The 27,714-nt window shown below is 39.7% G+C and overlaps 1 protein-coding gene across 5 annotated transcripts in view; it reads right to left on the reverse strand.

Moving 5' to 3' along the window:
- Positions 1-1,401: 1,401 nt before the first annotated feature.
- The window catches only part of PDE1C (phosphodiesterase 1C), a 506,252-nt gene continuing 479,939 nt past the window's right edge, over positions 1,402-27,714 (reverse strand). For 4 of the 5 annotated variants that reach the window (XM_014785896.2, XM_087429336.1, XM_087429318.1 and 1 more), the window contains 2 exons: positions 21,554-21,622; positions 12,245-14,303 (listed from right to left, as the gene is read on the reverse strand). In XM_014785896.2, coding sequence (XP_014641382.1) covers positions 14,290-14,303; positions 21,554-21,622 — 83 coding nt within the window. In that variant the 3' untranslated portion in view covers positions 12,245-14,289. Of the gene's footprint in view, positions 1,709-12,244; positions 14,304-21,553; positions 21,623-27,714 lie in introns of those variants that run through there. The other variant, XM_004418849.3, reaches the window with a different exon arrangement.

Raw genomic sequence — 27,714 nt, forward strand, 5'->3', positions numbered from 1 at the left:
GGTTGCATAACTGTAGTTTATTGGAGATGAACTGTGGAAAATGAGAGAAGGAGAGGACACTAAACCCTCTATAATCAGACCCTAACGGCTGTTGCATCAGGGCACAGCTCCTTCTTTGCAGGGGTGTCCCAGAGAGTTTCTCCTGGATGCGGAATGCTCATAGCTACGTCTGTTGTGCACCTATTATTCTCCAGGCTCAGCAACAGCAATCAGAACCTACATTATCTTTAATCTTCATCACGAAAGGCAGAGTGGGTATTATGAATCCTATTTTCTAGTTAAGCAAACTGAGGCTCATAAAGATTATGCCATTAGACTGAGAACCTGCAACTAGTTATAGACAGGACAAGATTGAAGATCAGACCTGCCTGACAACAAACCTCAAGTTTTCCACTGCACCAGACCACTTTTGAAGGGATCAAAAGCTATCTCTGACCTTGAAACTTTCCTTACCATTTCTGTGAATTTAGTCCCAAATTAAAAACCCTAGGGAGAGATACAGAAGGCCTAAAAATGCCACCATGAAGAGAGGTGAGTTATAGACTTCCATTCCACCAACTGCTGGGAGAGCAACTGGGCTCCCAAAGGGACTCAGATATGTGGTCTCTTGGGAAGATGATCTGAAATTTCACCTAAAGGCATCTCCAACCTTAACAGAGAAAAATCTGCAAATAAGGAATTCAAATTAGGTTCAGTATTTTATACCCTCCTGCCCCACAACCACAAGACCAAATGGACATCTCCTGGCGTGAATCTCTGAGGCATGGGCATCTCATTGATTTCTAGTATTGTCTACTGTGAGTGAAAGTAAAGGATTAGAGGAAAGCAGAGCCAAAATGCATCTCCTGCAAACTCTCATATCCCTAAAGGTACATTGAAGCTAGTGGGCATAAGGCATGCAATAAGAAACAAATCAAAGGTCTTTATTTTTAATCTGGATCTGTTTTGTGAAGCCTGAGTGCAGAAATATCTACGAATACAATTCATCAGTCTTCTTTTCCCTCTAAGATTGCTACACTTGGAAGCACAACTTCTGTTTTGAATGCATTTACTTTGAAAGGTACATGTCTACTTGAATTTTAAATATTGTATTTAAAATTGAAAAAGATGTTTTAGAAGTGCATTTCTTAAATACAATGATTATTAAACCAATATTCTTATTGGGGCAAGTCAACTTCCAGGGATGAAAGTAGTATCAATGGGAAGAATTTCATTTTTTATGAACAGATTACACCATTTTAATTTGAGTCCAATTTAGACTTTGAAAGATGTATACTAATAAAAGGCACATGAGACAACCTTCTTACTGGTTTGCTGCTGAAGTCTGCATTGACCCTCAAATCTAGCAACTGATGAGTCTATAACAGAACAACAAAGGGGAAAATCACCGACAGCCTTCACTTTGCCCTGGTGGAGTCAACCATGATAGCATCAGCCCCAAAGGCCTCCAAGGGTCTTGGAGGCATATCCTGCTGTGGCTGGTGAGTGCTGAGAGACAGATGGTGGGCCTCTCCTTCACTCCCTCTCTTCCTCTCGACCTATTTTCTGTTCCAGCTTCGTGAGATGTTCTGAATCTTTTTCATTTTGATCCTCTGATCCAGCATCTTGTACCTTGCAGGATGCTCATCAGTTTTCTTTGGGACCGAAGGTGCATAGGAGCTAGATGCATAAGCAGGGCGTTTAAAATGACGTAGTGGAGGCTTGATGACTGGAGGTCATGCAAAGGAAGACAGACAACCGTTAGCCTCACCAATGACATGGCACACCTAAACACTGTGGGCAACTTCCTTAACCCTAGATCTGTTCGTTTTCTTTAAAATCAGGAGACAGACAGGATTGAACTCTCCCTCTCCCTGGGGATCTTATTGCAGGTAGATGAATAAGCGCATTATCACCTTGGTCATTCACTTAAAATAAATAAATACAAATTCCTCAAGATAGACAGTGATGACCCCAGAATCTAAAGGTTCATAACGAATGGATGGGGTTAAGGAGGTGAGAGGGAGCAGTAGGGTCACTTTTGGGAACAGCAAAGCAAACACAGGTGAGCAGAACCATATCATCAACCAGCATTTAGCATCGTATGTAAGCTTTTAGGGTTGCAAACTGGCACACAATCCTGAAGTGCTAATAAAAAGTCCATCATTCAGAAGACATTTCAAAAACATATATATAAAGGTCTTGTATCCAAAGTATAAAAAGAATTCTTAAAACTCAACAAAAAGAAACAAACAGCTGAATTTAAATACAAGCAAAAGATCTGAACAGACTCCTCACTACAGAAGATACACATATGGCAAAAAAGCATAGGAAAAATACTCAACAATTTTTGTCATTAGAGAATTGCAAATTAAACAACAATGATATACACTACATACCTGTTAGGATGGATAAAATCCAAAAAAAAATCTGATGATACCATTTGCTGGAGAGAATGCAGAGCAGCAGGAGCTCTCATTCTTGCTGGTGGGAATGTAAAATGTTACAGCCTCTTTGGAAGACAGTTTGACAGCTTCTCATGAAGCTAGACATAGTCTTACCATATGATCCAGTAAGTGTGCTCCTAGGTATTTACCCAACTTATTTGAAAATCTATGTCCATATAAGAATCTGTTCATGAATTTTATAGAAGTTTATTCATAATTGCCAAAACCTGGAAGCAACCAAGATGTCCTTCAACAGTTCAATGGACAAATTGCAGAACATCCATACAATGGAATATTATTCAATGACAAAAAGAAATGAGTAGTCAAGCCATGTAAAGACATAGATGAATCTTAAATGCATATTGCTAAATGAAAAAAGCCAGTCTGAAAAGGCTACACACTGTATGAATCCATTTATATGACATTCTTGAAAGAGCAAAACAATAAAGATGATAAAAAGGTCAGTGACTGACAGGGGTTCGGAGGGAGGAGGTAGGGTTAAACAGGCAAAGCATAAGGAATTTTTAGGGCAGCGAAGCTATTCCATATGGTACTGTAATGCTGGATACATGACACTATGCATTTGTTAAACCCATAGAACTTTGCAGCACAAGGAGTGAACCTTAATGTATGCAAATTTTAAAAATAATTTAGGAGGTCAGAGGAATCACAGAATGACATGCATAATGTAACAAAACAATCTAACTGCATTACAAATGTAGGAAACAACCTCACTAAATAGGGTGGGGGGAAAAGATGCTCACCTAAGTAACTTTGGATATGAGTGGGTTCTGTTAGACCAAAGGCCAATGAAATTGTACACAAGTACTGCATGCTAGTTGATAAAGTTGTTTCCCATGGGGGTACAGGTTACCAATTCTAATACTACTCTATATGTCTACTAGAAGTGAATAATTATGTAAATGGAGAGTGGATGGTGAGAGCCAGGTTTCTCCTTGTTGGAGTGGGAGTTTACAGATAAACAAAAGGAGGAGGCTAGAAATGATCCATGTGGTAATGCATTAGAGTTGAAGACATCAGTATGAATTCATGTTTAACTTAATATAGATACAGATAGTTACATATACATATATGAGTGTTGGTATACATACATATATTTCCTTGCTCTATGAGCTGAAAGGACCTAGAAGCAATGAAGTAGCTACTGGCCTAGAAGGTCCACTAGCAATGAGCACTCCTAGTGCCCAGATCTTGGTTTCTAATACCATTCTCCAATAAAAGGAACCAGGGCTCCTTGTAGAAATGGCTGATTCTAAGACTAGAGAACAAAATATGCAAGGTGAACCTGGAGCATTTTGTAGTGCCAGAAAGTAAGAAAGTATTAAAAAAAAAAAAAAACCCACAATAACAGGACAAAGGAGTCCCCAAATGAAAGAGCTCCCAAATGGCCAAAGTTGGAACAATTTGAGCAACAAAATAAATACAGCAGTATTGAATTATAATCCGAAGTATAAAATACATCTCCATGAGTCCATACTGATATAAATAAATATTTGAATAAATAAATAATTGTAGGAGAATAGACAAATCTCTTATGCAGAAGAATTCCAAACAATTTATGTAGATACACCTTCCTCAAGGAGGAGGAGGCTTTAGTGTGGGTTTGAGCACAGTGACATCTTTCCAGAGAGTACAGTCTAGAAAGGGGACAAAAGAATAACTTTATAGCACAGAAATCTAATAAACACTTTCTCAGCCAAGAGATCAAGGTTAACATCAATAGTGGTAAGTCATGTTGTTGTTATGCATCTTTGATTTTACGTGATGAAAATGGATGTTATGTGATAAAAATAGTACTTTACCTCCGTGGTCTTCCTCCCCAAAATACATAACCCCACTCTAATGGTGAAAAAGTATCAGACAAGTCCCAATTGAGGGACATTCTAAAAATACCTGACCAATATTCCTGAAAACTGTCAAAATCACCAAAAATGAGTCTAAGAAACTGTCACAGTCAAGAGGAGCCTAAGGAGACAGGATGACTAAATGTAATGGGCTATCCTGGATGGGATCCTGGAACAGAAAAAAGATACTAGGTAACAACTAAAGAAATATGAATAAAGTATGGACTGTAGACAATAATAAAAGTACATCATCTAACCTGCACATCTATAAACAGAAGAAGGTAAAGTACTAATTGATTCTTCTTCCCTCACTCCCCTCTGCTCTAGCCCCCCACCACCCACCCCGTCTCTTCCCCTTCTTGGTCCTGCCCATAAGCGTTCAGTCAGTGAGACAATGTAAACGTGAATAATGGTAAGACCAGATTAAATGATAATCACAGATAGATGAGATATCATAATGAGGTAACAGGTGTGAAGGAGCAGAGCTGGTGCTGAGCCACTGCCTCAAACACTAGCTCTCACTGAGGCTACTCCACTCTCACTTAAAGGGCCAGCTGCAAAGTGTGATACACAGGGGGGTCACCTTGAAGGGCTAAGACTGGGGACAGATCTATTAAACAAGAGGTCATGTTTGTGAAAAACCAGCTTTGCAAAGCTCTTCCAATAACAGGAAAACGCAAGATGTTTAGGATCAAGCAAAAGATTAGAAACAACCTAAATATACAATCATAGGGAATTGGTTAAGTTCTGGTACACTCTCAAAACGCACTACTATGATACTATGGAAAAGTGATATAGATTCTATTAATAAAAATACAGGTTCATGTAATACTGTTAAATGAAAAAAGCAATCTCTTTACTATAAAAACATATAAATATGCACATAGGAAAATTTGGAAGAACATACATTTAAACCACGGCGGTGATTATCTCTGAGTAGTACAAACATGGCTATTTTATTTCTTTTTGGTCATTTACCCTTCCAATTTTTCTATGATGATCAGGTTTTAATGGTGTAACTTTTTAAAAAGAAACATACTACTGAAAATTTTTTCTGTAGAATCACATATCAGAGCTATTCTACAAAATCATATGTAATAGAAAGTTGGTAAAACTGAGTTTACTTTGGGCTTTAGTACTAGACATCTCAGAGAGCTCAGAGCTGAATATACATTTCATAGCCTATAGATTAATACCCATTCATTGACTTAGAGCACCTACTGCGTCCTGCTGATACAACAATGGACAAAACAGACAGAAAACCCTGCCCTCTAGGGGCTTCCATTCTAGTAAATCCCTCTAAAACGTGTGACTGGCTTACAGAAGAAAAAAGTGTTCAAGCAAAATAAGTAATGTTATTACTACAAGCTCCATAATACCCACACCAACTTTCTCTTTTGAGTTAGCCTAACACGTAGTAGACTTTCAGCAAATGGTCCTGTAGTGACATAATAATATATATACAGAAGAACAGAGGGTTTTTTTTTAAGATCTCGGAGTGCTTAATTCTGTTTCTTAAGGTAAACAAGGGATTGCAGCACAAAACACTCTAGGAACAAATATAAAAACAGTCCTGTTACCTTGGAGAATAGAGTAATACAGGAGAGGGCTTCAGATTAAAAGCTGATTGTTGCAAACGCCTGGGCTAACTGATTTACTGCTCCTCAAGTCACAATCCCTCTCCATATTCATTCTATTTTCACGACTCAGCATGAACCCAGCCAAAGTATTATTGAATTTCCCACTTCTCAGCACGAAGAAACATTTACTGTTTGCCGGAATTCTGATTGTCAGAACAAAAACTCTCCTTGCCACTGGAGTCGCTGCAAATAGAGTTGAACCCGCTGATAGAGATCGGCTCCCCACAGAGATTGTGGAAATACTTACATGCCTGCTGTCACTCTCACTCATAATGTGGGAAAAAAAGAAAAATTCATGCAGGGCTGTTTTGTATGCATTGATTGCCTTTCCCCTCTGCAGGGGAACGCGATTTGATGACAGGGCAAAACAGCGGAGCCAGGGATGAGGGCACCATCCTGAATTTAATGGGGACCTTTCTTCGCGGGTGCTGGTGTGGCCTCCTGAGGACTCTCTTATTCGTCTTCCAGCTATTCCTGAGATATTCCTGGAAGGGGGTCTGACCCTTCTCCTTTCAATGACCAGGCACTTCTCACAGCTGAACCCAAGCAGTAGTGATGCAGTCCTCCTCTGGTGGAGAAGAACCAAACTGGGAACAGAACCCCCTCCCCTCCATAGGCTTGATTATCAGAAACCTGGACCTTTTTCCTCTTGGGGACACATTCACAAAGTCTGCTCTCATCTCTTAGAGTAATTTACTTGGAGAAAAGAATCTAATTAGCTAATGAAGATTTGACAAAGACACATATCTCTGCACAGAACCTGAACTAGGGCAAGTCATTATCTATATTACTTTCAAACGTGCTTAGGAAAAGAAAAGTTCCAGACAAAAATTGACACATCATCATCCTTTATTTTACAATTACACACAATGTTTGTTTTTCGTAAAAGTAATGCTCTTTTAGAAGTTTTAAAACTTCATCTTTTTCATAAACACCATAATTCCTCCCAAAGATGTCTATGACTTTCTCACTTTCCTCTGCCACAACCAACCTATCTTTTATTCTCTCTGTCTCTGAGACCATTTTGCTTGGTGGCTACATTTTTTTTTTCTTTTTTTTTGGTGTGGGAGACTACTGCATAGAATTATTCTTCTTCAGAAAATAGATATTTATTCAGATATCAAATTAATATAGCTGTTCATTGGATTCAGATACTGAAATACGAATAAGGTTTTTAAAGTTCCTTGTTTGATTATTTATTTAGTCTACTGCTTCTCAAAGTACCCTCACTACAGCTGTGAATGTAATTGTTGTTGGGAGAGGGAGGGGCTCCTCAGTTAAACTTAATGAGGTTGAAGTTAAACTAATATTTTCATGGTGGGACTTCTCAGAGACCTAAATAATGGTGACATGTATTATGACTCTCCAAGAACAGCCAATAGCATGCAATTTTTCTCAATTTTATTAGGCTAAGGAACCCCCTTTATTAGGAGCATCTCACAGAGTATTCAGCAGAAAATACTTGCAGAAAGACTGAGTTAATTCATTATCATATGTCACACCATAACGTGTCTCATTAATTCAGACACCCTGTCACTTTGCACTAAGTGAGAGTAGGCCAGAGAGAATGGTCACTAGTCCTCATCTAATCTAGGTCCAGCCTAATTCCCGTGAGTTAAACAATAATCTCCGTTAGAATCTGACTCTGTTCTTTCAATCCCCTACAACTTCAGGGTGATCTTTTAGAACCACCACACTGCAGCAGATGCAGCTTCATACAGAGAATTTCTGAATCTCTGTTGCAGAGCACTACCTCCAAAGGCAGCAACTGGGTACTCTTAGCTTCTGAATAAATTCTAATATTGGCACCTTTTTAAAGAAAGAATTTTTGGACATGTGTTTTCTTCTCTTTCAAAGATAATTCCATGATATGACCTTTGGAAAAAACATTTCCATCTATAGACATTTTCTGTCTGCATTTACACACACAAAAAACATACACTAAACTAACAAGATAAAAAATAATCATTTATTGCCTGTTAAATGTTGTTTTACACAAAAACAAAATCCCACTGCGTACATTCTATTTCTAAAATCAGTGTCTATTTGTGGTATCTGTCTGCAACCTGATGGAAGGCCTTTATAAAAATGCACAAAAATCATCCAGGAGTTTTGAATTGCAAGCGATTGGATTATTAACATCAGCTCCATTGAGGATGGAATGATATAAGAACTGAGCCTGTGATTTTTCTTTCAGGATCCACCATGGTAAAAAATAATTATAATATCTGGCATATATTGTGTACTAGGCACGATGTTAAGAATGTAATATGAATTAGCCTTTATTCTTCACTACAAACTTATGAGGCAAGCACTATTATCAACACTTTTTTGAGTGAGGAAACTGAGACTTAATGAGCTTAAGTAACTTGCACAAGTTTACACAGCAAGTGTGCAGGAAGTCTGGATTCTGGATTCATATTTAAGCAGGCTGACTTCAGAGCCTTCCTCCTATATCTGAAACAACCTTGGACCAAAGTTCACAGTGGGTTTTAATAACTTCTATTATAAGTTACAAGAATCAAGTAAACACCACGTTCTACCTCACTTATACTGTCAATATTTGAGTATATATCTGTGTAATATATAGAATTCTTGAATACCCTTGTTAATAGCCATAATCACACATCCCCCAAAGCAAAAGCAAACCACCCCCCCCCCAATACAATTTGTGGCAATGGCTTGAGAAGGACTTACATAAAGGTGTTGGCTAGCAGGTCTCTTATATAACTGCTTCACTCTCTTCCCTCACCTACGCTAGACTGGAATGTTGACAGATATTCTGAAAGTCTAGTTCACAGGAGACAAGCAGTCAAGCCCAAAGAGCTCCTGGAGCTTGGGTAAATTTTTTAACTCCTTGGTTCTCACCCCTGGCTGCATATGAGAACCACTCAGGGAGCTTTTAAAAATCCCAGCGCTCAGGGTCCAGCCCTGTGGTGTAAGTGGTTAAGTGCACACGCTCAGCTGCGGCGGCCCGGGGTTCGCAGGTTTGGATCCCGGGCGTGCACCAACGCACTGCTTGTCAAGCCATGCTGTGGTGATGTCCCATGTAAAGTAGAGGAAGATGGGCACAGATGTTAGCCCAGGGCCAATCTTCCTCAACAAAAAAGAGGAGGATTGGCAACAGATGTTAGCTCAGGGCTAATCTTCCTCACACATACACAAAAAAATCCCAGCGCTCAGGTCGTACCCCAGACTAATTAAAGCAGAATCTATGGGGGTTAACTGAAGCCTCAGGATTTTTAAAGTTCTTCGGATAATTCCACTCTCCCAGAGTTTGAGAACTACTGTTTTAGTCTCTCCAATCCTCTCCTTCCTTATCTTCACAAAAGAAACCATAGTACTATTTTGCACACACTGAAAGTGTTCTGTCAACTATAAAGAGCTAGCCAATGCTGTTGCTATATTTTGATCACAACGAACTGCATAGCTGGGGAGGAGTCCTTTATGCATCTATTCAAGTTACTTGCGGTCTTCAGAATTATGCTTTTTCCCCCCTCCTGTCCACTATATTTGTTCTTCCCATTAAGTCTACCATGAAGACAAAAGCTAGGAGAAATGAAAAGGCATTCTCTTGTTGGAGAAAGCAATTTGGATGCTGTCACTTGAGGACTGTGAGAAAATCCACAAGAAGAAGAGCCAACACTCAGTCACCACTTTTTTCTACAAAAATCTAACACTTGGAAAAAGAAAGAATAAGACCACAGCGGAAGTTCCTGTTATGTGACTAAGAGGTATGAGTGGGAGCTTTGCAGCCAGAGAGATCTGGTTTCAAAGCCTCCTTCACCTCTCCCAGCTATTTCATCTTGGGCAAGACCCTGCACCTCTCTGAGCTTCACTTTCCATTCCACAACCCAGTGTAACAATATTACATACCTAACAGGGCTGTTGGGAGGACTCAGCGAGATTGGGCACGTAAAGGATTTACCACAGGGTCTGGCATAAAGAATGCCTTTGGTTAATGGTAACTTTTATTATTATTGTTGTGATAATGATCACGTCTGAGGGGAAGTATGGTAGATAAGGTGAGACTAAAACCCTGAACAGACAGAGTGCCAGAGAAACTTCTAGGACAGGCACTGCCATTTCTTGCAGTACTGATTTCGGGCTGGTAGACAGGGTGTTGCTCAGCTTCTTCTGCCCTTTTGAGATAATCTGCCTGATGTCAGCTTAGGTCTCTGATTTGTCATCTCTCTGGAGTCTTTCTTGCTTCTACCTGGGGCATCTTTTTAGAGTATCTAGAATAACCTGGCTGATGCCTGATCCTGATCAAGTCAGACACATTAGCTAAGTTGGTATGAATCAATTGCATTTTGAAGGTGAGCTCATGAGAACACACAAAATCAGCCAAAAGACTCCTCTCAATGTCAACATCAGCTCCTTGGAGGACTGAATCAAGATGAGTTCATCCCAACACCAAAGGTGGAAACACATCCTTTAACGCTCTAGCAGTTTGGCTGAATTGCCTTTCAAAGCTGGTCTTTTCCTTAAGGGGCAAGTGGAAAATATTAATTCGTTTCATCAGAAAGGGAGCCTTGGCCCTTCATTATCTAGGCTTCCCATGAGACGTTTTAAAAAATGAAAATGAAATATAACAATCTTTTATAAACCCAGGGCTTTGCTGTTTAAGGAGCCCAGTAGCATGGCTTTCCTCTTTTGTATTGTTCAGTGTTTTCACATCCATTATCTCATTTGTAGTCCCCCCTTTCCACCATCCTTGGAAGGGGACCAGATTTGGTTCTGTCTCTGCCCCCGTACGACTCAGGCACATGATTTTGGTTTCCCGTTTTAAAAGCAGAGATAATAACATTCATTGCAGAGGGCTGTGGTGAGGACGAGAAGAAATCATTTGTGTGAAACAGCCAGCAAGGCGCTAACACATTGTAGGTGCTCACTCAGTATCAGTTTCCATCCCTTTCCTCAGATGAGGATCCTACATTTCAGGAATTATCTGGAAGATTTGCAATTGTCAGGAAAATTCAGTAGCATTATACTTTTCCAGCTAGGGACTTCATTTGTCTTCTCAAGACACAAAAGCATTATCTTGAGGCCACACTGATAGGTGACCCTTCCTTTTGTAGAAATACAATTTAGCAACATTTACCCAGCTGGAAAATTACTCTTAAACCATACACATTAGATGTAGTGTTGTCTAAGGTGATGATCTATTCTTATCCTCTTCAAGGTGTATTTTATATTAAAACTAGAATAATTAAACCCATCATCTACATTTTTCAAAACTCTGGCTCTCCAAGGATTTCACCTCAAGAAAATGAGAATGCTAAATAATCTACTGGTTTCATATTTTAAGCTTACAGAGCAAAGAGTGCAGGGGACAGGAAGCTTGCTGTCTGAGAAGCTATCCAGAAGGAGTCGAGTTGACACTGCCTGAGCCAAACCACTAGTATGAAAAGATGACCTGACCAGCATTTCCAGGTCCCCAGAGGAATGTATGTCCACAGGGAAAAGACAGACCACATAGTTTTGTTGCCCTTCATCCAACCTGAAACTGTTTGCTTTCACCTGAGGTCCTCAACCCTGGATGCACATCAGATCACCTGGAGAGATTTAAAATTTACTGATGCCCAAGCCCACCTCCAAGAGTCTCTGAAGTAAGCCATTATTTTAAGGTGGAGTCCAAGCATCTGTATGTTTGTAACGCCCAGTGATTCTAATACGCAACCAGGTTGAGAACCACTGGCTTAGGTGCCGAGTTTGTTTTGAGAATAAATCAGCTCATACTTAGGTTTCAAGGGATGCTTGGGGCAGCTGACAGGGTCTGGTCATTGCATACAGGAGTGACCAACCTTGGCCATGTGCTAAGATCTGTGACAAGAATCAACCCATGAAAATTTACTTTTGGGAGAGGTGGTATGGTATTATGAGCAAAGCATGGGTTTGGGGCAACACATAACAAGGTTAAGCTTTTACTAGCTGTGAGACCCTAAGGAGATAATCTGTTCTGGGACTCAGGTTTTTGGTTTGGTTTTTTTCTGTCAAGTGGGAAAAACAGTCACTGCCTTGCATGGCTGTAGTGAGGATTTTAAAGGGGATATAAATGAGATAACGTATGTACAGTACCTTGCAACCTTGCACAGTGCCAGTACATCGCAGGTACTTGGTATGTGGCTACCATTATTACATAATACAAGAGATGAAAGGTCACCACTGGGGGCCTTTGAATGGTGCCCTTCCTGGTGGATTTCCTATTATAATATAGAAAAGTCACATAATTCCCCACACACCTGGATTTTACTACATGAATGACCTCAGCACACAATGAAGAGATTAATTTAACAAATTTATTTGTGAATATTTGGCACTCTGATTCAAAGACTAATTATCCAAAATGTGCATTGTGAAAAAATATATATGTATCAATGTTTTTCCATTGAGCCACCTGAGGAAACCACTTTGCTGAAACCAAGTGCCATCCTAAGTGAAGCAAAAACATCTAGCCCACATTCTAAACTATTTATACAATGTACAAATATGGAGGTTCATTCAATCACTTTGGGCGATGCCTAACCATGAGTGCAAAGGAGTGCTGGAAATCCTGGATGGATGGCATGTGGCTTAGACAAGCAACCAGGAGAGAAGGAGTTTCAGTCCCTGAATTCTAATCTTGATGTAATTACAAAAATGAAAAGGGCACTTTTGATTCTTAAGACTTTTTGCATTTATTATGCTGAACCATAATAATTCTTTGAGTTACCTTATTGGAAGCCATTCTTGAACCACTGATACCTTGGTCTTTCCGATACTTCTTCTTTATGCTTTACCCCATAGATAATTAATCATGCTATAAACTTCATGAGGATGGGGACAGGGTGTTATGCACACTTGCATCCCCAGAACTTAATCATAGTACTGGTAACAGTTGGTGCTGAGAAATATTTAATGAATGAGTAAACTACTCTGCATCACACTCATTAACCTTCACAGATCTCCCACTTACTAAAGAGTAAATGGATCACTTAGAATACATACCAGCTGGCAAAGTTGATCAGAATCTACAGAACCTAATATTTCTCCCTTGCTTCAGCAATGTCTTGATGCCCAGATTTGCTGCCCACGTTTGCTCCAAGAAGAATGTCAGCAATTCCTTTCCTTTGAAGTTTCAAGTTTGAGGCTTGAGCTCTTTTGTTTTACACAAATGCTACAATCTCAGCTCATTTCTACAGGTCTTACCATAGTATGGAGAGGCACTGAGGCATAGTTTTAACAAGCCCCTCTCCCTCTGACAATTAGATGAAAGAAGAGGAGCAATGAAGCAAGGCTGGAAAATAAGCTCTTTTCTCACCCAACAACTGCTAGCTATTAAATGCCCTGCAACCTTATGATTTAACGATGAATGTTTTAATTTAATAAAATTATTATTTTAATTAATAAAAAAAGAATTAAAAAGTCCTCTCTCAAGGAGATGACCGACTTCAATTTAGTTTTTTGTTTTCATTTTGTTTGCCCCAGAAAGCACAAAGTACATGAGGCATGCTGTTTCAAAGAAGAAAAATATTTGGGAGATTATGCAAGCTAAGTCTTTTGCTTGATTTTTTTCATCAGTATGTGCATTTTCCCATGCTGCATGTGAAGACGGCAAGTGTAAGGCTGAATCAGTTACCTTTGTGTTTTGTTCACACCAACAATGACCTATGCCAGAAGAAGCCTGTAGAGATAAATTTCTTCGGGGTTCTAGAGCTCTGAAGTGCTAGGTCAATGCACAACAAATGAGCTTTGATCTAGTCCATAGAAAGAATGACTCCTGCCAACCCTCAAACTGAACTCAAGATAAAAGACAATTGCAAAAAGAGCTCTCATTGGAGTCTTCACTTAAAAGACAGTGCAGGATCCCTCCACACCCCATTGTGCTTGAAATTGGTACATAGGTAATTGATTTAATCCCCAGGCAGAGTACAAGTGTGAAAAAAAAGGCAGTTACAGTGGGAACTATTTGAGATCAGTCTTTAGCCACCGGCAATGAAACTCAGCAAAGAGCACAAGCTTGCAGCCTGCTAACTTTGGGCAGCTATTCATCTGATTGTACCTCATTTTCCTAATTTATGAAATGGAAATAATAGTACCTTCCTTAGAGGTTGTTGTGAGGATTACATGAGATAATACATGTAAACCACCTAGCATTGTCCCTGATATTTAATAAATGTGTAATACATGTCAAAGTATTTATTGTAAAAACCTGTATTAGGGAGATCAGAAGTTATTATTTTTGAAGTTAATCACTCAATAACTTACAATAGACATAATGTTTTGTTTTGGTAAAAGAAACATAAGCTTCCTAAAATGTCTTCAGACCTCAGAGCTGGTCAGTTCTCTTCTGAGAAATCCTCTGGAGAAGATGTTTTATCCGTAGTCCCCTAGAAAAGGACACATAACAATGTCATTGGAAGCCAGCTGGTATCTCAACACACAAACTCTTTCTACATCAGGCAATGGAGATTAGAAGCAGAGTCGCATCTACTGCCAACACTACAGTGCACGCTAGCAGCTACACACACAGAGGAGCAATCAGCTACCTGCATCGGCGAATGGCTACGGTACTGTACCTTTCCATCTAAGGACCACTTCAGGAAAGTGATGTGACTGAGGCGCCCTGGGGAATCTGCTCAGAAGTCACTGACTAGTCTCCATCATCATGACTGTAAGTGGTGGTGAAGGTCTGGGCCACTCTTCCACTGAGAGCCAACATTTCCTCAGCTCTCCATCACTTATGGCCCCCCCATGGAGCTTGATTGGGTTCACAAACCTCCTGGGGCATAGTTGAAGTTGGCTCTAGAAAAAAATTGGCTGCAGGTGCTATTACTTTACCATATAAGAGTCACTTTGCTATTGATGTGCAAGGAATCAAGGTGATGTCCCCAGAACTGTTTTCTGGTCCTGGAGCTTCATGAGGACCCCTCTGATAATTCTGGAAACCACACAAGCAGTTCTTTAATGAAGTGATCTCTGGTGGCTTCCAGATTGAAGCATGTTATTTGCAGAACTTTCTTCATATCTGAATTCTAATATCCGAACACTCATCTCTCCCAATAGATTAGAAAAGGAAAATATTAAATTTCCTTGAAATATATATAAAATCATGTCTACATGGATGAAACTAAACAGAGCAGTCTTGGAGGACAGCCATAGATTTCTCACTTAAAAAAATTCTTCAATATATAATGCTTCAAACATGCAGAGAAGTATAAATAATAATATAACAAATACCCATGTATTCTCAATACAGTTTAATCAAATCTTAACATTTTGCATATTTGTTTAAAAAATTTATTTAAAGAGATTAAATATCACAAGTAGAGGTGAAGTACCTAGTATACCCTTCCATGATACTTCTCTCTCCCCTGCAAAAAACCATCATCCAGAATTTGGTGTTTATTATTCCTGTGCAGATATTCATTCAATTATTGCATTTGTATGTATCCATAAAATATTTGGTATTTTTGCTTGTTTTAAAAGATAATATAAATTGTGTTAGGTGGTATATATTTTGTTGCAACTTGCTTTTCTTGTTCAATGTTATGTTAAGCATTGTTTATAATAGCAAAAAATGGAAAACAACCATCAATAGGAGAATAATAAAATATCCTGTAGCACATCTGTATAATAGACTGCTAAGCAGATGTTAAAATGAATGATGTTTTTCAAAGAACTAGCTTTGTATTTTGCATAGAATTTCTTTTGCCATACATTAGCAAACTTTCTGTGGATTTTTTTTTTTTTTTTTTGAATGTAACTAAATGCCACTGAATCGTTCACTTACTACTCAGCCATAAGAAATGACGAAATCCAGCCATTTGTGACAACATGGATGGACATTGAGGGTATAATGCAAAGTGAAATAAGTCAGAGGGAGAAGGCCAAATACCGTATGATTTCCTTCATTAAGTAGTAGATAATAACAACAATAAACAAACACATAGGGACAGAGATTGGATTGGTGGTTACCAGAGGGGAAGGGGGGAGGGGGGAGGGTGAAAGGGATTATTCGGTACATGTGTGTGGTGATGGGTTGTAATTAGTATTTTGGTGGTGAACATGATGTAGTCCATGCAGAAATAGAAGTACAATGATGTACATCTGTGGATTTTTTTAAAGTTGTCTTCTTAAAAGCAGAATGGAGCTGGATTTTGTTTTTCTTATCTAATCCGATAGTCTCTCTATTTTAATACCAGAGTTTAAGCCATTTGCAATTATTGTTATTACTGATATTTTCGGACTTGATCCTACTGTCTAATTTTGTAATCATTCTTTATTCCCTGCTTCTTTTTCTTCCTTTCTGTCTTCTTTTAAGCAGATACATTTTCTATTTTCCCTTTCTTTTTTGTTGTTCACTTGCTGATTTAAATGCTATAGGTTATATTTCAATATTTTACTGATGATTCTTTGTGTTAAAAGGTACAAAATTACAAAGTTCTGCCCAAAGACAAATACATCTTTGCACGCCTTAACTCACTATTGAATATCCCTCTTTCCATCTATAGCTTCTGTTCCTTTTTTAACACAGAAGTTGGACACTATTTTTATGGTCATTAGTTACTCAACTTTACCAACATGTTTTATTTACTTGTATGCTCACCATTAATTGCTGTATCTCACACTTTGCTTTTGGGTTCACTTTTCTTCTTGTTGGAGTATATCCCTTAATACTTGTTTTAATGAAGTCTGTGAGTGGTAAATTATGTCATCATGTACCTGAAAACGTTTTTACCTTGCCTTCAGTCATAACTAATAATTTAGCTATTATACACTGCTTTATTTTCTCTCAGCATATGGAAGATACATCTTCATTATTTTCTGGCGTCTACTGTTGCCAGAAAGCAATGCAAATTTTGCTTTCAGTTGGTTGTCGTTTTATTATAGATAACCTGCTCGCAGCTCCCCTGAACATAACCAGCTTCAACACATTTTACACTTTTCTCACTCTTAATGTAATTTTGAGCCATCTTACACAACATCTTTAGGTATGCATTTTGTTTTAATCAGGTGGGACAATTGAGGTGCATTTTCCATCTAAGATTTTGAGTCTTTAGAGCCACTTGTCTATCTTCCACACTTTTTATTTTTTTGGGGGGGGGAGGCGTGAGGAAGACTGTCCTTGAGCTAACATCTGTGTCCGTCTTCCTCTATTTTGTATGTGGGACACCGCCACAGCACGGCTTGATGAGTGGTGTGTAGGTCCGCACCCAGGATCTGAACCTGTGAACCCTGGGCCACCAAAGCGGAGCGCGCAAACTCAACCACTACGCCACCAGGCCAGCCTCTTTCATTTTCTTTTTTGAGATACAATTTAGCATTTGAAGTGTACAGGTCAGTAGTTTTTAGTACATTCACAAGGTTGTGCAGCCTTCACCAATATTTAATTCCAAAACATTTTCATCACCACTAAAAGAAATCCCATACCCATGAGAATTCACTCCCAATTCCCTCTCTCATCAGCCTCTAGCAGCCACTAATCTACTTTCTGTCTCTATGGATTTGCCTATTCTGCATGTTTCCCATAAATAGAACCATACAATATGTGACCCTTTGTGCCTGGCTTCTTTCATTTAGTAAAATATTTTCAAGGTTCATCCATGCTGTAGAATGTCTCAGTACTTTCTTCCTTTAGCATGGCCGAATAATAATCTATTGTATGGATATACCACATTTTATTTATATATTCATCACTTAATGGACATTTAGGTTGTCTTCACTTTTTGGTTATTATGAATAATGCTGCTATGAATATTTGTAACAAATTTTTGTATGAACATATGTTTTAAATTCTCTTGGGAATATACCTAGGAGTGGAATTACTGAGTCATATGGTCACTCTGTTTAACTTTCTGAGAAATTGCCAAGCTCTTCCAAAGCAGCTGCACCATTTTGCATTCCCACCAGCGATGTATGATGGCACTAATTGCTCTGCATCTTCATCAACACTTGTTATTCTCCATCTTTTTGGATAAAAACACTTGTTATTATCCATCTTTTTTATTCTTGTCATTCCAGTGCATGTGAAGTGGTATCTCACTGTGGTTTTGATTTGCATTTGCCTAATGACGTTGAGCATCTTTTCACCTTCTATTTGTGTATCTTCTTTGGATAAATGTTTATTCAAATACTTTGCACACTTTTTAATTGGGTTATTTGTCTTTTTATTGTTGAATTTTAAGAATTCTTTACATATTCTGGATACTAGATCCTTATCAGATATATGATTTGCAAATATTTTCTTCCATTCTGTGGATTTTCTTTCCATGTTATTCACAATGTCCTTTGAAGCACAAAATTTTTTAATTTTGATGAAGTTGAATTATCTATTTTTCTTTGGTTGCTTGGGCTTTAAGTATCAAATCTAAGAAACCATTACCTAATCCAAGGTCATGAAGATTTACCCCTATGTTTTCTTCTAAGAGTTTTACGGTTCATGCTCTTTCATTTTTTATACGGTTCTCTCTCTACACTGTGGTTGATACAACGTCCTAAGGACTATCTTCCAAGATTAATTCTCTTTTCAGTTGTGTTCTATCTTGAATTTATCCCATCAACTGTACTTTTCTTTCTTTTTTTAAAATTCCAATGACTATATATTTGTTTGCTTTTTTAAATTTCAGGTTTTAAATTGCTTCTTTTGCATATCTCTGTTTTTGTTTTGTTTCTGCACAATTTTCCTTTATTGTTTTTTATGGATTATTATTCCTCCATTTGGCTCTTTGAGTATCCTAAAACATAATATTTTAAATTGTTTGACAGCACCAAGAGCTTGCGGTAGAGGTATTTGCATGAGAGGGAGGCAACGTGGTATTCCTGAGGTAGGAAGGACAAGTAGTGAGCTGGCCATTGTAATGAGTGAGGTGGAGGGTGTCCGCTAGACAAAGCATGGTTAATTATGTCAAGTGTCTGGAGAACTACCCACTTCACCTCTACAGGCTTTGGAGTGGTCAGAACTCAGAGCCCAAGACACCCAATTTGGGACACTGTAGACTGCCAAATTAAGGCCAATAACAAGGTGGCTGAGACTTTGACTCAGAGGCCTTGGAAACTCAGCAGGCCAGCAATAGGCCCCAGCACAGCAGGTGGGAACTAGCTCAGCTCTGCATATTCTTGTAGATGTCCAGGACGACTTCAGAGGTCCCACCTGACCCAGGAATGTTATGATCTTACAAAGAAGCGCAAACACCATCACTATACACAGGAGTTGCTTGGTTTAGAGCTGTTTTCCTCCTAATGTTTATGGTCCTAATAGCACAATAACCACAAGCAGGGACAAGACGAAGGCGGCTTGCAGAGACTACAGAGCAAGGTCTACTCAATACTAAAAAACAGATTAGTATAGCTGATACAAATCCAAACTTGAAAATGAGCCTTTTTCTGAGGATGGTTGCTTTCTATATAGTCATAAACTAAATTAGACAGTGCTCACTCACACATCCATGTACCCAGCCTTACAAACATTAATGAGCACCCAATATGTGCTTGTCACCTTGGCAGGCACTGGGGTAGAAAGGATAAGACAGCCTCCATCTTTGAAAAAGCCACCTATCAACGTAAACGGACTTATAAGCAAATCGTTATTAGTCAATATTAATTCTACCTAGATGATTTGGAGGGACCGCAAAGAGAAATTAGCCAGGGGGAGAAAAGGGGAAGGTGTATGCCAGGCAGCGTGACAGAGGCAAGAAAGTTCAAGGGCTACTCAGCAGACACTGAGTCCAGTTGTTGGATTGTGGTGGGGAAGCTACAGAAGTTGAGGTTGAAAAAGCAGACAGACATAGATTATAGTTCATCTAATCTAAGAGGCCACTGATTGTAAAGTGAACTATTATTTCATGTACAAACAAGAAAAAACTGCTACTAATTAAATTATAACACACCATTGATTGTGAAACATTCCTGTCTCAGAGGGGCGAAAATACAAGACATTGTCTCTCTCAGAATGGATGAAACATGGCAAGTCTCAAAAGAAGAAACATAAAAAATAAATTAACATTAGAAAACAGATTTTTTCAAAAAAGGATAAAATAAATGCAAACCAAACATGGACATAATTTTTTCTTATCAAATTGGTAAAGTATTAATGTTAGCATCAGCAAGAGCATGTGAAATGGAAAACTCACCACTAAAAATATAAAATAATCTTTCTGGAAATCACTTTGATAATAATGTGTCGAGAATCTAAATATGTACATATTCTTTAAGCCAGTAATCCTACCTACAGAAATCTGTCCTAAATCCATACTTAAACACTCAGAAGAAGATTTATGTGCAAGAATGTAAAGTTATTTACAATAACAAAAATGCAAGCTACATAAATGCCAATTATCAATGAATATATAAATAAATTGTGGTATAATCATATGAAATGTTAGTCAATCACCAAAATATTTATTTATTTATTTATTTATTTATTTATTTATTTATTTGTGAGGAAGATCAGCCCTGAGCTAACATCTGTGCCAATCCTCCTTTTTTTGCTGAGGAAGACTGGCCCTGAGCTAATATCCATGTCCATCTTCCTCTACTTTATATGAGATGCCGCCACAGCATGGCCTGACAAGCAGTGTGGTTGTGCGTGCCCGGAATCCTAACCCGGGCTGACAGGAGCAGAGCGCACGCACTTAACCGCTACGCCACGGGGCCGGCCCCTGAAATATTTTTTAATATTTAATAACACGGGGGAAATCTCATAATGTAATGGTAAACTTTTAAAGGGAGGAAACAAAACTCCATGTAGAGTATAATTCCAATCTAGGAAAAAAAAATATTTTATACAGACTGGAAGGAGAGGTAATCTTGCTCAGCTCTGAGTGGCAGCATTATTGGCAACATTTTTCCTTCTTATAATTTTTATTATTTTTCGATTTTTCTACAATGTCCATTTTACCTTTTATAACCTCTCCTTCCCCCCCAAACAAAGATGTTTTTCCAAGTTCTACTGGTAAAAATTAAATTGTGGTAGAGAACGTAAACTTATGCATAGAGACAGAATGACTAATAGGTGTCTCTCATATTAAATAGTAATCACACAGGACACCATGAATGCTTGAAATTTTCTAGTAAATGTTAGATGGGATCCAATATAGATCGTTCATGACTTCCATATTTCTCAATAGTAGAGATTAACTATGAGCACTCACTATGAGTCAGTACTATGCTAAATTTACAAGCATTATTTCTAATTCTTATCTGCAGACAGATGAGCAAACAGAAGCTCCAAGAAGCTGAATAAGGGAGTGAGCTTGTACAATTCGAACACGGCAAAGCTGGGATTTGAACCCAAGTCTCTCTCCCACACGGAAGGCTCATATTCCTTCCCCTGCACCATCTGTCTCTCAAGAAAACGTTTCCATAGCATGTCCAGACGAACACTAAGGAAGATCAAGATTCTATTCTTTCCATCAGTGAGTAGGAGGGATTGTTGACCAGCTATGGATATATTACGTCCATTCCTGGAGGAACCTTACAAATGTGGATGACAGAGACAAAGCTCTCTGATGACATGGGGTAGACTGGATAAACAAGGGGCCAGATTCCCAGTGATCAGCTGCTAAACTCAACTCCTGAGAAACCAGTCCTTTCTGTTGTCTGTGATCGCTAAGTTTACGGCGTGATGCTGTTTACCCACCTGGCAAGGTGAGGCGACTTGTGGAGCTAGTGCTTGGGGCTGGTGAGCCATGAGAACGCTTCTTTGTGCCTGTAAAGAGGATAAAGAGGATAAGGAAAAGTAGGATTGTAGACAGACCTCTGGGACGGGTAAATGCTCATCTGAAACATTATCAAATGATCCAAAATTTGATCTGAAAATAATGTTTAGAAGAAGGTTGGGTGAGGTTGCGGAGGCAGCACGTATTCGGCGATCCAGAAGAGCCAGGAGCACAGCCTTTAGCTCCATGTGTGTGACTGTTCTCAGTCTCCCGGTTGGCAGGTTGGTATGTGGGGACCAGCACATAACTGAGCAGGACTGCACCTTAGGATCACTAGGGAAGTTTCTAAATATGCAGTTGCCTAAGTACCACTCCCAGAAATTCCGTTTTCACTGTACTAGGGTGGAGCTCCAGTATCAGTATTTTTAAAGCCCCCCAAATGATTCTAATGTGCATCCAGGGTTTAGAAGCACTGCTGTGGAAGGGAAAGTTCTGGATTTAGAATCAAGGAATCAGGGGTTTGTCCCTGCTTTGTCCCTATAGCCTTTACTCGCTATTGGACATCAAAGAATGAACTTGATCTCTCTGAAGCTCAGGTCTTCATTTGTAAAATGAGGGAAATGAACAATTACATCAAAGGGTTCTGGTGAAGATGAAAAGAACCAAGGTGTGTGAGGACTCAGGAACTGTGGGAGACTATACAAATGCTAGGTTAGTGGGGTCTGTGAGTTCTCTGTAGCTGGCAGCAAAATTCCTATTAGGAAATGGATTATCTTTGTTCATATAAACAGTTTAGTGGGCCATGAGGGAATGAAAAGGCAGAGCCCAGGGTGAGGATCAGGAAAAAGAGCAAAACAAAGGGAGGGCTGAATTGTTATGCAAAAGAACATTTGATATATATATAAATATGTGTGTATATGTATGTATATACGTGTGTATATACATATACACACGTATATACATACATATATATTTTATTTTGTATTTAGATATACATATACACATAGACACGAATATATATACACACATATACATATATACATGTATATTTTATATATAAATAAAATATTATTTACTTATTCACTCGTGTCTTTATTTTGCCATCCAGAGTGGGGCAAAAGAGGCCTGGAGGCCAGAATCCAGTAACATGGCAGATATTCAGTGAGAGTTGGCAGAAACGCAGCGAGAATTCTTAAGTAGAGGATATACATGACTCAATGTGAAGTTATTTCTGTTACAAGTCCCCTGAACCTACCCAAAATTTCCGTCAAGTCTACTCTACACGTAGAAGGCTCATGTGAGTGGAGGTTGCATTAGCTGAGAAAACTTTGTCAGAGACAACACAGTCGTGGGGGAAGACAGCAAGACAACCCATCGACTGATCGGCGTCAGAGGAAGCAGGAACTTGGGGGTTGGAGGCGAGTGGGTCAGTTTTCTCTACCCCAGAACCCCTGGTGACATGTGGAGAGACACACTTGGAATGGTGTTTGAGACTGTTTCATTTCAGTCTTAAAGAACAGGGTATGACCCTTGACATCTGTATTGTTGTTAATTATTATTATTATTATTGGTAGAAGTACTGTTAATTGTATTAGTGGTAGTAGTAGTAGTAGTGAAAATAGAAAACACAAAATTAATCCAAACACCTCAGACCCACAAAAACTGTTAATTTGCACGAGGTGAGAGAAGCTATATCTGGCAGAACTTTATGTCTCCATTTTCCAGGTCTCGTAGATGCCCTGAATGTCAGGGTTGGAGGGGAACTTAGAGGGTTCAAACCTGGCTGTAACTGTGATTCAGAATCCCCTGAGGTGATTTTTATAAATATGGCTTCCAGGGGCTTTTCCTGAGCCTACTGAAGCAGAATCTCCAGGGAATGGAGCCAGAAGTTTGCAGGTCAACAAGTTCCCCAGGTGAGTCTAATGATCATCCGTCGAATGAGGTGTCTCGGACACCCTGAGGTGAAAAGACTTACTCAAAGTGATACTTTGGGTCAGGGCCAGGGCTGCCTCATTGCACAACTCCAGGGGTGCCCTTCACATTGTATCCTACACAAAGTGTGGTGAACCTGAGTGTGTAACAAGTTGGCCCTGATCAGGGGCGCTACCAGGATGCAAATCCATGCCTCTGACCTTCTTGTCCAGAGCCACTTCTGATCCACCAGAAATACCTCTGTGTCCCACTGGATCCTTCTGCACCATGGGGCTGCCAATGACTCAAAGTGTTTATCCCTCCACTCAAGACATTTTACTTATCTCACTGTCCCTTTGGGATAGGGTTTCTCAACAGCAGCACAGTGACAATTGGGCCACATAATCCTTTGTTGCAAAGGCTATCCTGTGCACAGTAGGATGTATAGTAGCGTCCCTGGCTTCTACCCAGTAGGCGCCAGTAGCACCTTCCCTCTAGTGATAATCAAAAATGTCCTCGAGGGGCCGGCCCGGTGGCGCAAGCGGTTAAGTGCACACGTTCCGCTGTGGCGGCCTGGATTTCACCGGTTCGGGTCCCGGGTGTGCACCGACGCACCGCTTGTTAAGCCATGCTGTGGCGGCGTCCCATATAAAGTGGAGGAAGATGGGCATGGATGTTAGCCCAGGGCCAGTCTTCCTCAGCAAAAAAAGAGGAGGATTGGCATTGGATGTTAGCTCAGGGCTGGTCCTCCTCACAAAAAAAAAAGAAAAAAAGAAAAAAATGTCCTCGAGACAATGATAAATGTTCCCTAGGGGCAAAATTGCTCTCAGTTGAGAACCATTGCTTTAGGATGGTGGGAGGGTTCAAGTTTTTAATTCAGTGCTGTGATTCACAATTTGACCACTTGGTCGTTAGTAATAGTCACTGTCACATATCAAGCAGCTACTGTGTTCTAGGCACCATGTTGGCGATGGACAATTAAATGTACATTAGTTATATTTCCTGATATTAACTATCTGATGATAAAATAATTCTCATTTTACAGAATTTGTAGACAAAGGGAGTTTAAGTAATTTGTACAAATTTACTGAGTGTTGGGGGACAAAATTTAAGCCAAGATCCTTCAGAGCTCAAACCTAGAGAGACATTTTCCAATGACTTGCTGTTTCTTGACCAATCCATTATCCAGGTTTCCTTCATTTTGCCTAAAGATAAGAAAAACCTGGAACAATTATTTTAACAGAAAGGAAGAACAAAACCAGATTCCCAGGCTTGGCCAAACACTGGTGAGCCAGCGTTTTCAGAGGGGCCTGGAGGTTTCACGAGGGCCCCAGGTGATTCTGATCTTTAGGCAGGCTCGGAAAACGTCGTGTGATGGAAATTTCCTTCATCTTGTCTAACTATTGGAAAATATGGCACTCTGCTTTCCATGGATACTTTGGAGAAGTTGAGAGATCGATATAATGTTGCCTATGCGAGCTCTTGAAAACCTGAAGAGGACTCAATGACTACAAACTTTCAGTGTTATTACCTGTAGAAACATTCACTATTGCCAGATCATTTCATAGGAATGCTTGGTGCAATTTTTTAAAAAATCACCTACTATGATCTTCCAAAAGCTTGCAGCTTGATGGCTTTTCTTTGGGGCAGCTTTTCATTCCCTTGGTATTTTCTTTGCAGACACTGAGTGAGAGAAGAACCTCAGGGACCTTGGGTCAATGGATGACCAGAACCGCAAGCCCTCTAGAAATGCGCTTTTCTCTACATGCTTGATGAAATGCCCAATATATCAGGACAAGGGGGAAAGCATCCACGCCTCTCTCAATCATAAGTCACAAAGAGGTAGCAGGCAGAAACATAAAATAAACCTGTTAGCGGTTTCTCAGACCTTCAGGCAGCACCACGGACCACTGGGGGTGGTCAGGGTCTGAGTCAGCCTCCCACCGGCTCCTGTGACCTGAGGTGGTGTTCCTGAAATCATTTTCCACTCCGCAGCCACCAAATCACCTATTACTTTACTCAAAGTTCCATTCTTGGGAGTAATATTCAACTTTATCCAAGTTCCATTTTCTAAACCTTTCTAAACCTTGCTCCCATTCCCAGGGAAAACATCAGAAACTGAGCTGGAAGATCCAGGTCCACATCAGCTTCCAAACGGTCCCCTAGTTCCACGCCAGCAGACCACCTCAGGACACACGTAACTCGCTCTGGGACTTGCAGAAATCGACGTGGGATGCCGCTCCATGAGTGACTCGGAATTCACTCTGCCAGTGCTTTTCAATCCTGGCTGCACGTTAGGATCATCTGAGGAGTTTTAAAGAAAATATGCTGATACCTGGGCCCTTCCTCCCAAAATGCTGTTTAATTGGTCTGAGGTGGGGCCCAGGCCTGGGCATTTTTAAAGTTCCCAGGTGAGCCTGATCTGCAGCCGTGCATGAGCGGCACTGGGTTCAGTGAATAGAGTAGAAGACATTTCTTCCAGTGTCAGGGGAAGCGATCTTTCTTCTGAGCAACTGGTGTTTATCCTCATGGATGACGTGAATCTTGTAAATACTTTCTTTTCATTTTTATTTAGGTTTCCAGGAAACTCAGATGCAATTTCTGACTTAACGCTGGGAACTGGGGAGGCCTGTTTGGCCTGCATGACAGCATCCTGACATTTGCCCTGGTTTGCTCTGTCTACACTCGCTCTACTTTCTGTCTCTGGTTTTATCCTGCTTTCTTAATTTAAAAATAAAAAATCATTAAATTTATGTAATTTTAGAGTTTGGAAATATTTTACAAATGAGGTAGGTAAAACGAAAACATGAATGAACTACATCAGTGCTGATATTGCTAAGCTCCATTTTCCTCACCTCTAAAAATTTAAAAACATCAATGTCAGGATGTAATTGTGAAGATCAAGTCAGAGTCCTCACATGAAAGTGCTCAGCACACCATGCAGTGCAATACAGCGTTTGTTATTAGTTTATATTCAAAACAAAGGGGTGTGTGTGTGTGTGTGTGTGTGTGTGTGTGTAAAGTAGCTAATATGTCATCTTTGGGAGATAAGCATCTTAAGGTCACAAATTACATCGTCCTTGACCCCTGGCATGTGAACGTTCAGAGTAAACAACCTAATCAGTCAGCTCGGGGCAGAAATGTCATCACCACAGCTTGTGAGAGGACAAGTATCTTTTGACAAAAAAATAGCTTTCAGGTATTTCAAATTAATGTCCTTGGTTGGTTCAGCTACAGGGCAATGAATTCAATTCCTCAGGAGTCTGGAGAAGAGGACAGTGATGGAAGTGACAACCAAAGCTGCCCACCTGGGGGCAGATACACACGCCGCAGACTCAGGATGTGAGGTCAGCACTAAACCTCAGTGATTTGCAGCTTGACCTCAAACAAACAATTTCTCTTCTGCAAAATAGAGTTAGCATGGCCAAGCCCAAGCCTGCTGGAAAAGGGTGATTTAAGAGCCTTTGAGACCAAGTGTCATCATTAGTAATGGTCCGGCAATAGCAATGTTGTAACACAGGCAGATCCCACAGGCAGAGGTGGGTGCTGAAAGACTGAAGTAGGAAAATTGTCTGTCAACCTGTTGGGCATTTTGAACCTCTTTCTTTTAGCATACTGCAATGTCTGACGTTATGATCTCCACAACCTCTGATCACTACTGCTAAGCACATCTACCAACATCTTCTCTATGTTCCATTTGGGGTGTAGGAGAGATCAACAAGCCATTGCCTAATGCCTCAGAACAAATCATCATTATTGCCCCTTTACAGCCTTGACAAAAGAGCATCCAGAGAAGTCCATGTTCTGCTTGGGGCTGTGGAATCACTGAAAGTTTGGAGGGCTTCGAACCCATCTGGACTTCCCTAAGAGTTGTTTTCCAATAGTATATGAATGAGAACAGCATAGTCAGAGTGTTTAATAACATTTTTCCTCCACAACACAATCACCATCAATACTATGCTTGCTTTTCTGTGACTTGATCTCTGTTCATCAAAGAACAATGATCAAAAACACAATAGTTATTCAGACAGGCAACATCATATGCTATTTAAATATGGCTGTTTTAATATTTGAATATGCTTTGGAATTGGGCATATAAATCAGGAGTCTGAAAACCTGTTCACAACCTTTGACCCAGTAACTGTACATCTAAGTACATCAAAGAACTCCATTCCTATGTTATTTGCAACTGCAAAACATACAATAAGAGCGTGTAACTTAATTGTCTGAC

The sequence above is a fragment of the Ceratotherium simum genome, chromosome 1 (assembly GCF_057802395.1).
Source record: "Ceratotherium simum simum isolate JZ-2026a chromosome 1, ASM5780239v1, whole genome shotgun sequence".
NCBI classification, from domain to species: Eukaryota; Metazoa; Chordata; class Mammalia; order Perissodactyla; family Rhinocerotidae; genus Ceratotherium; species Ceratotherium simum.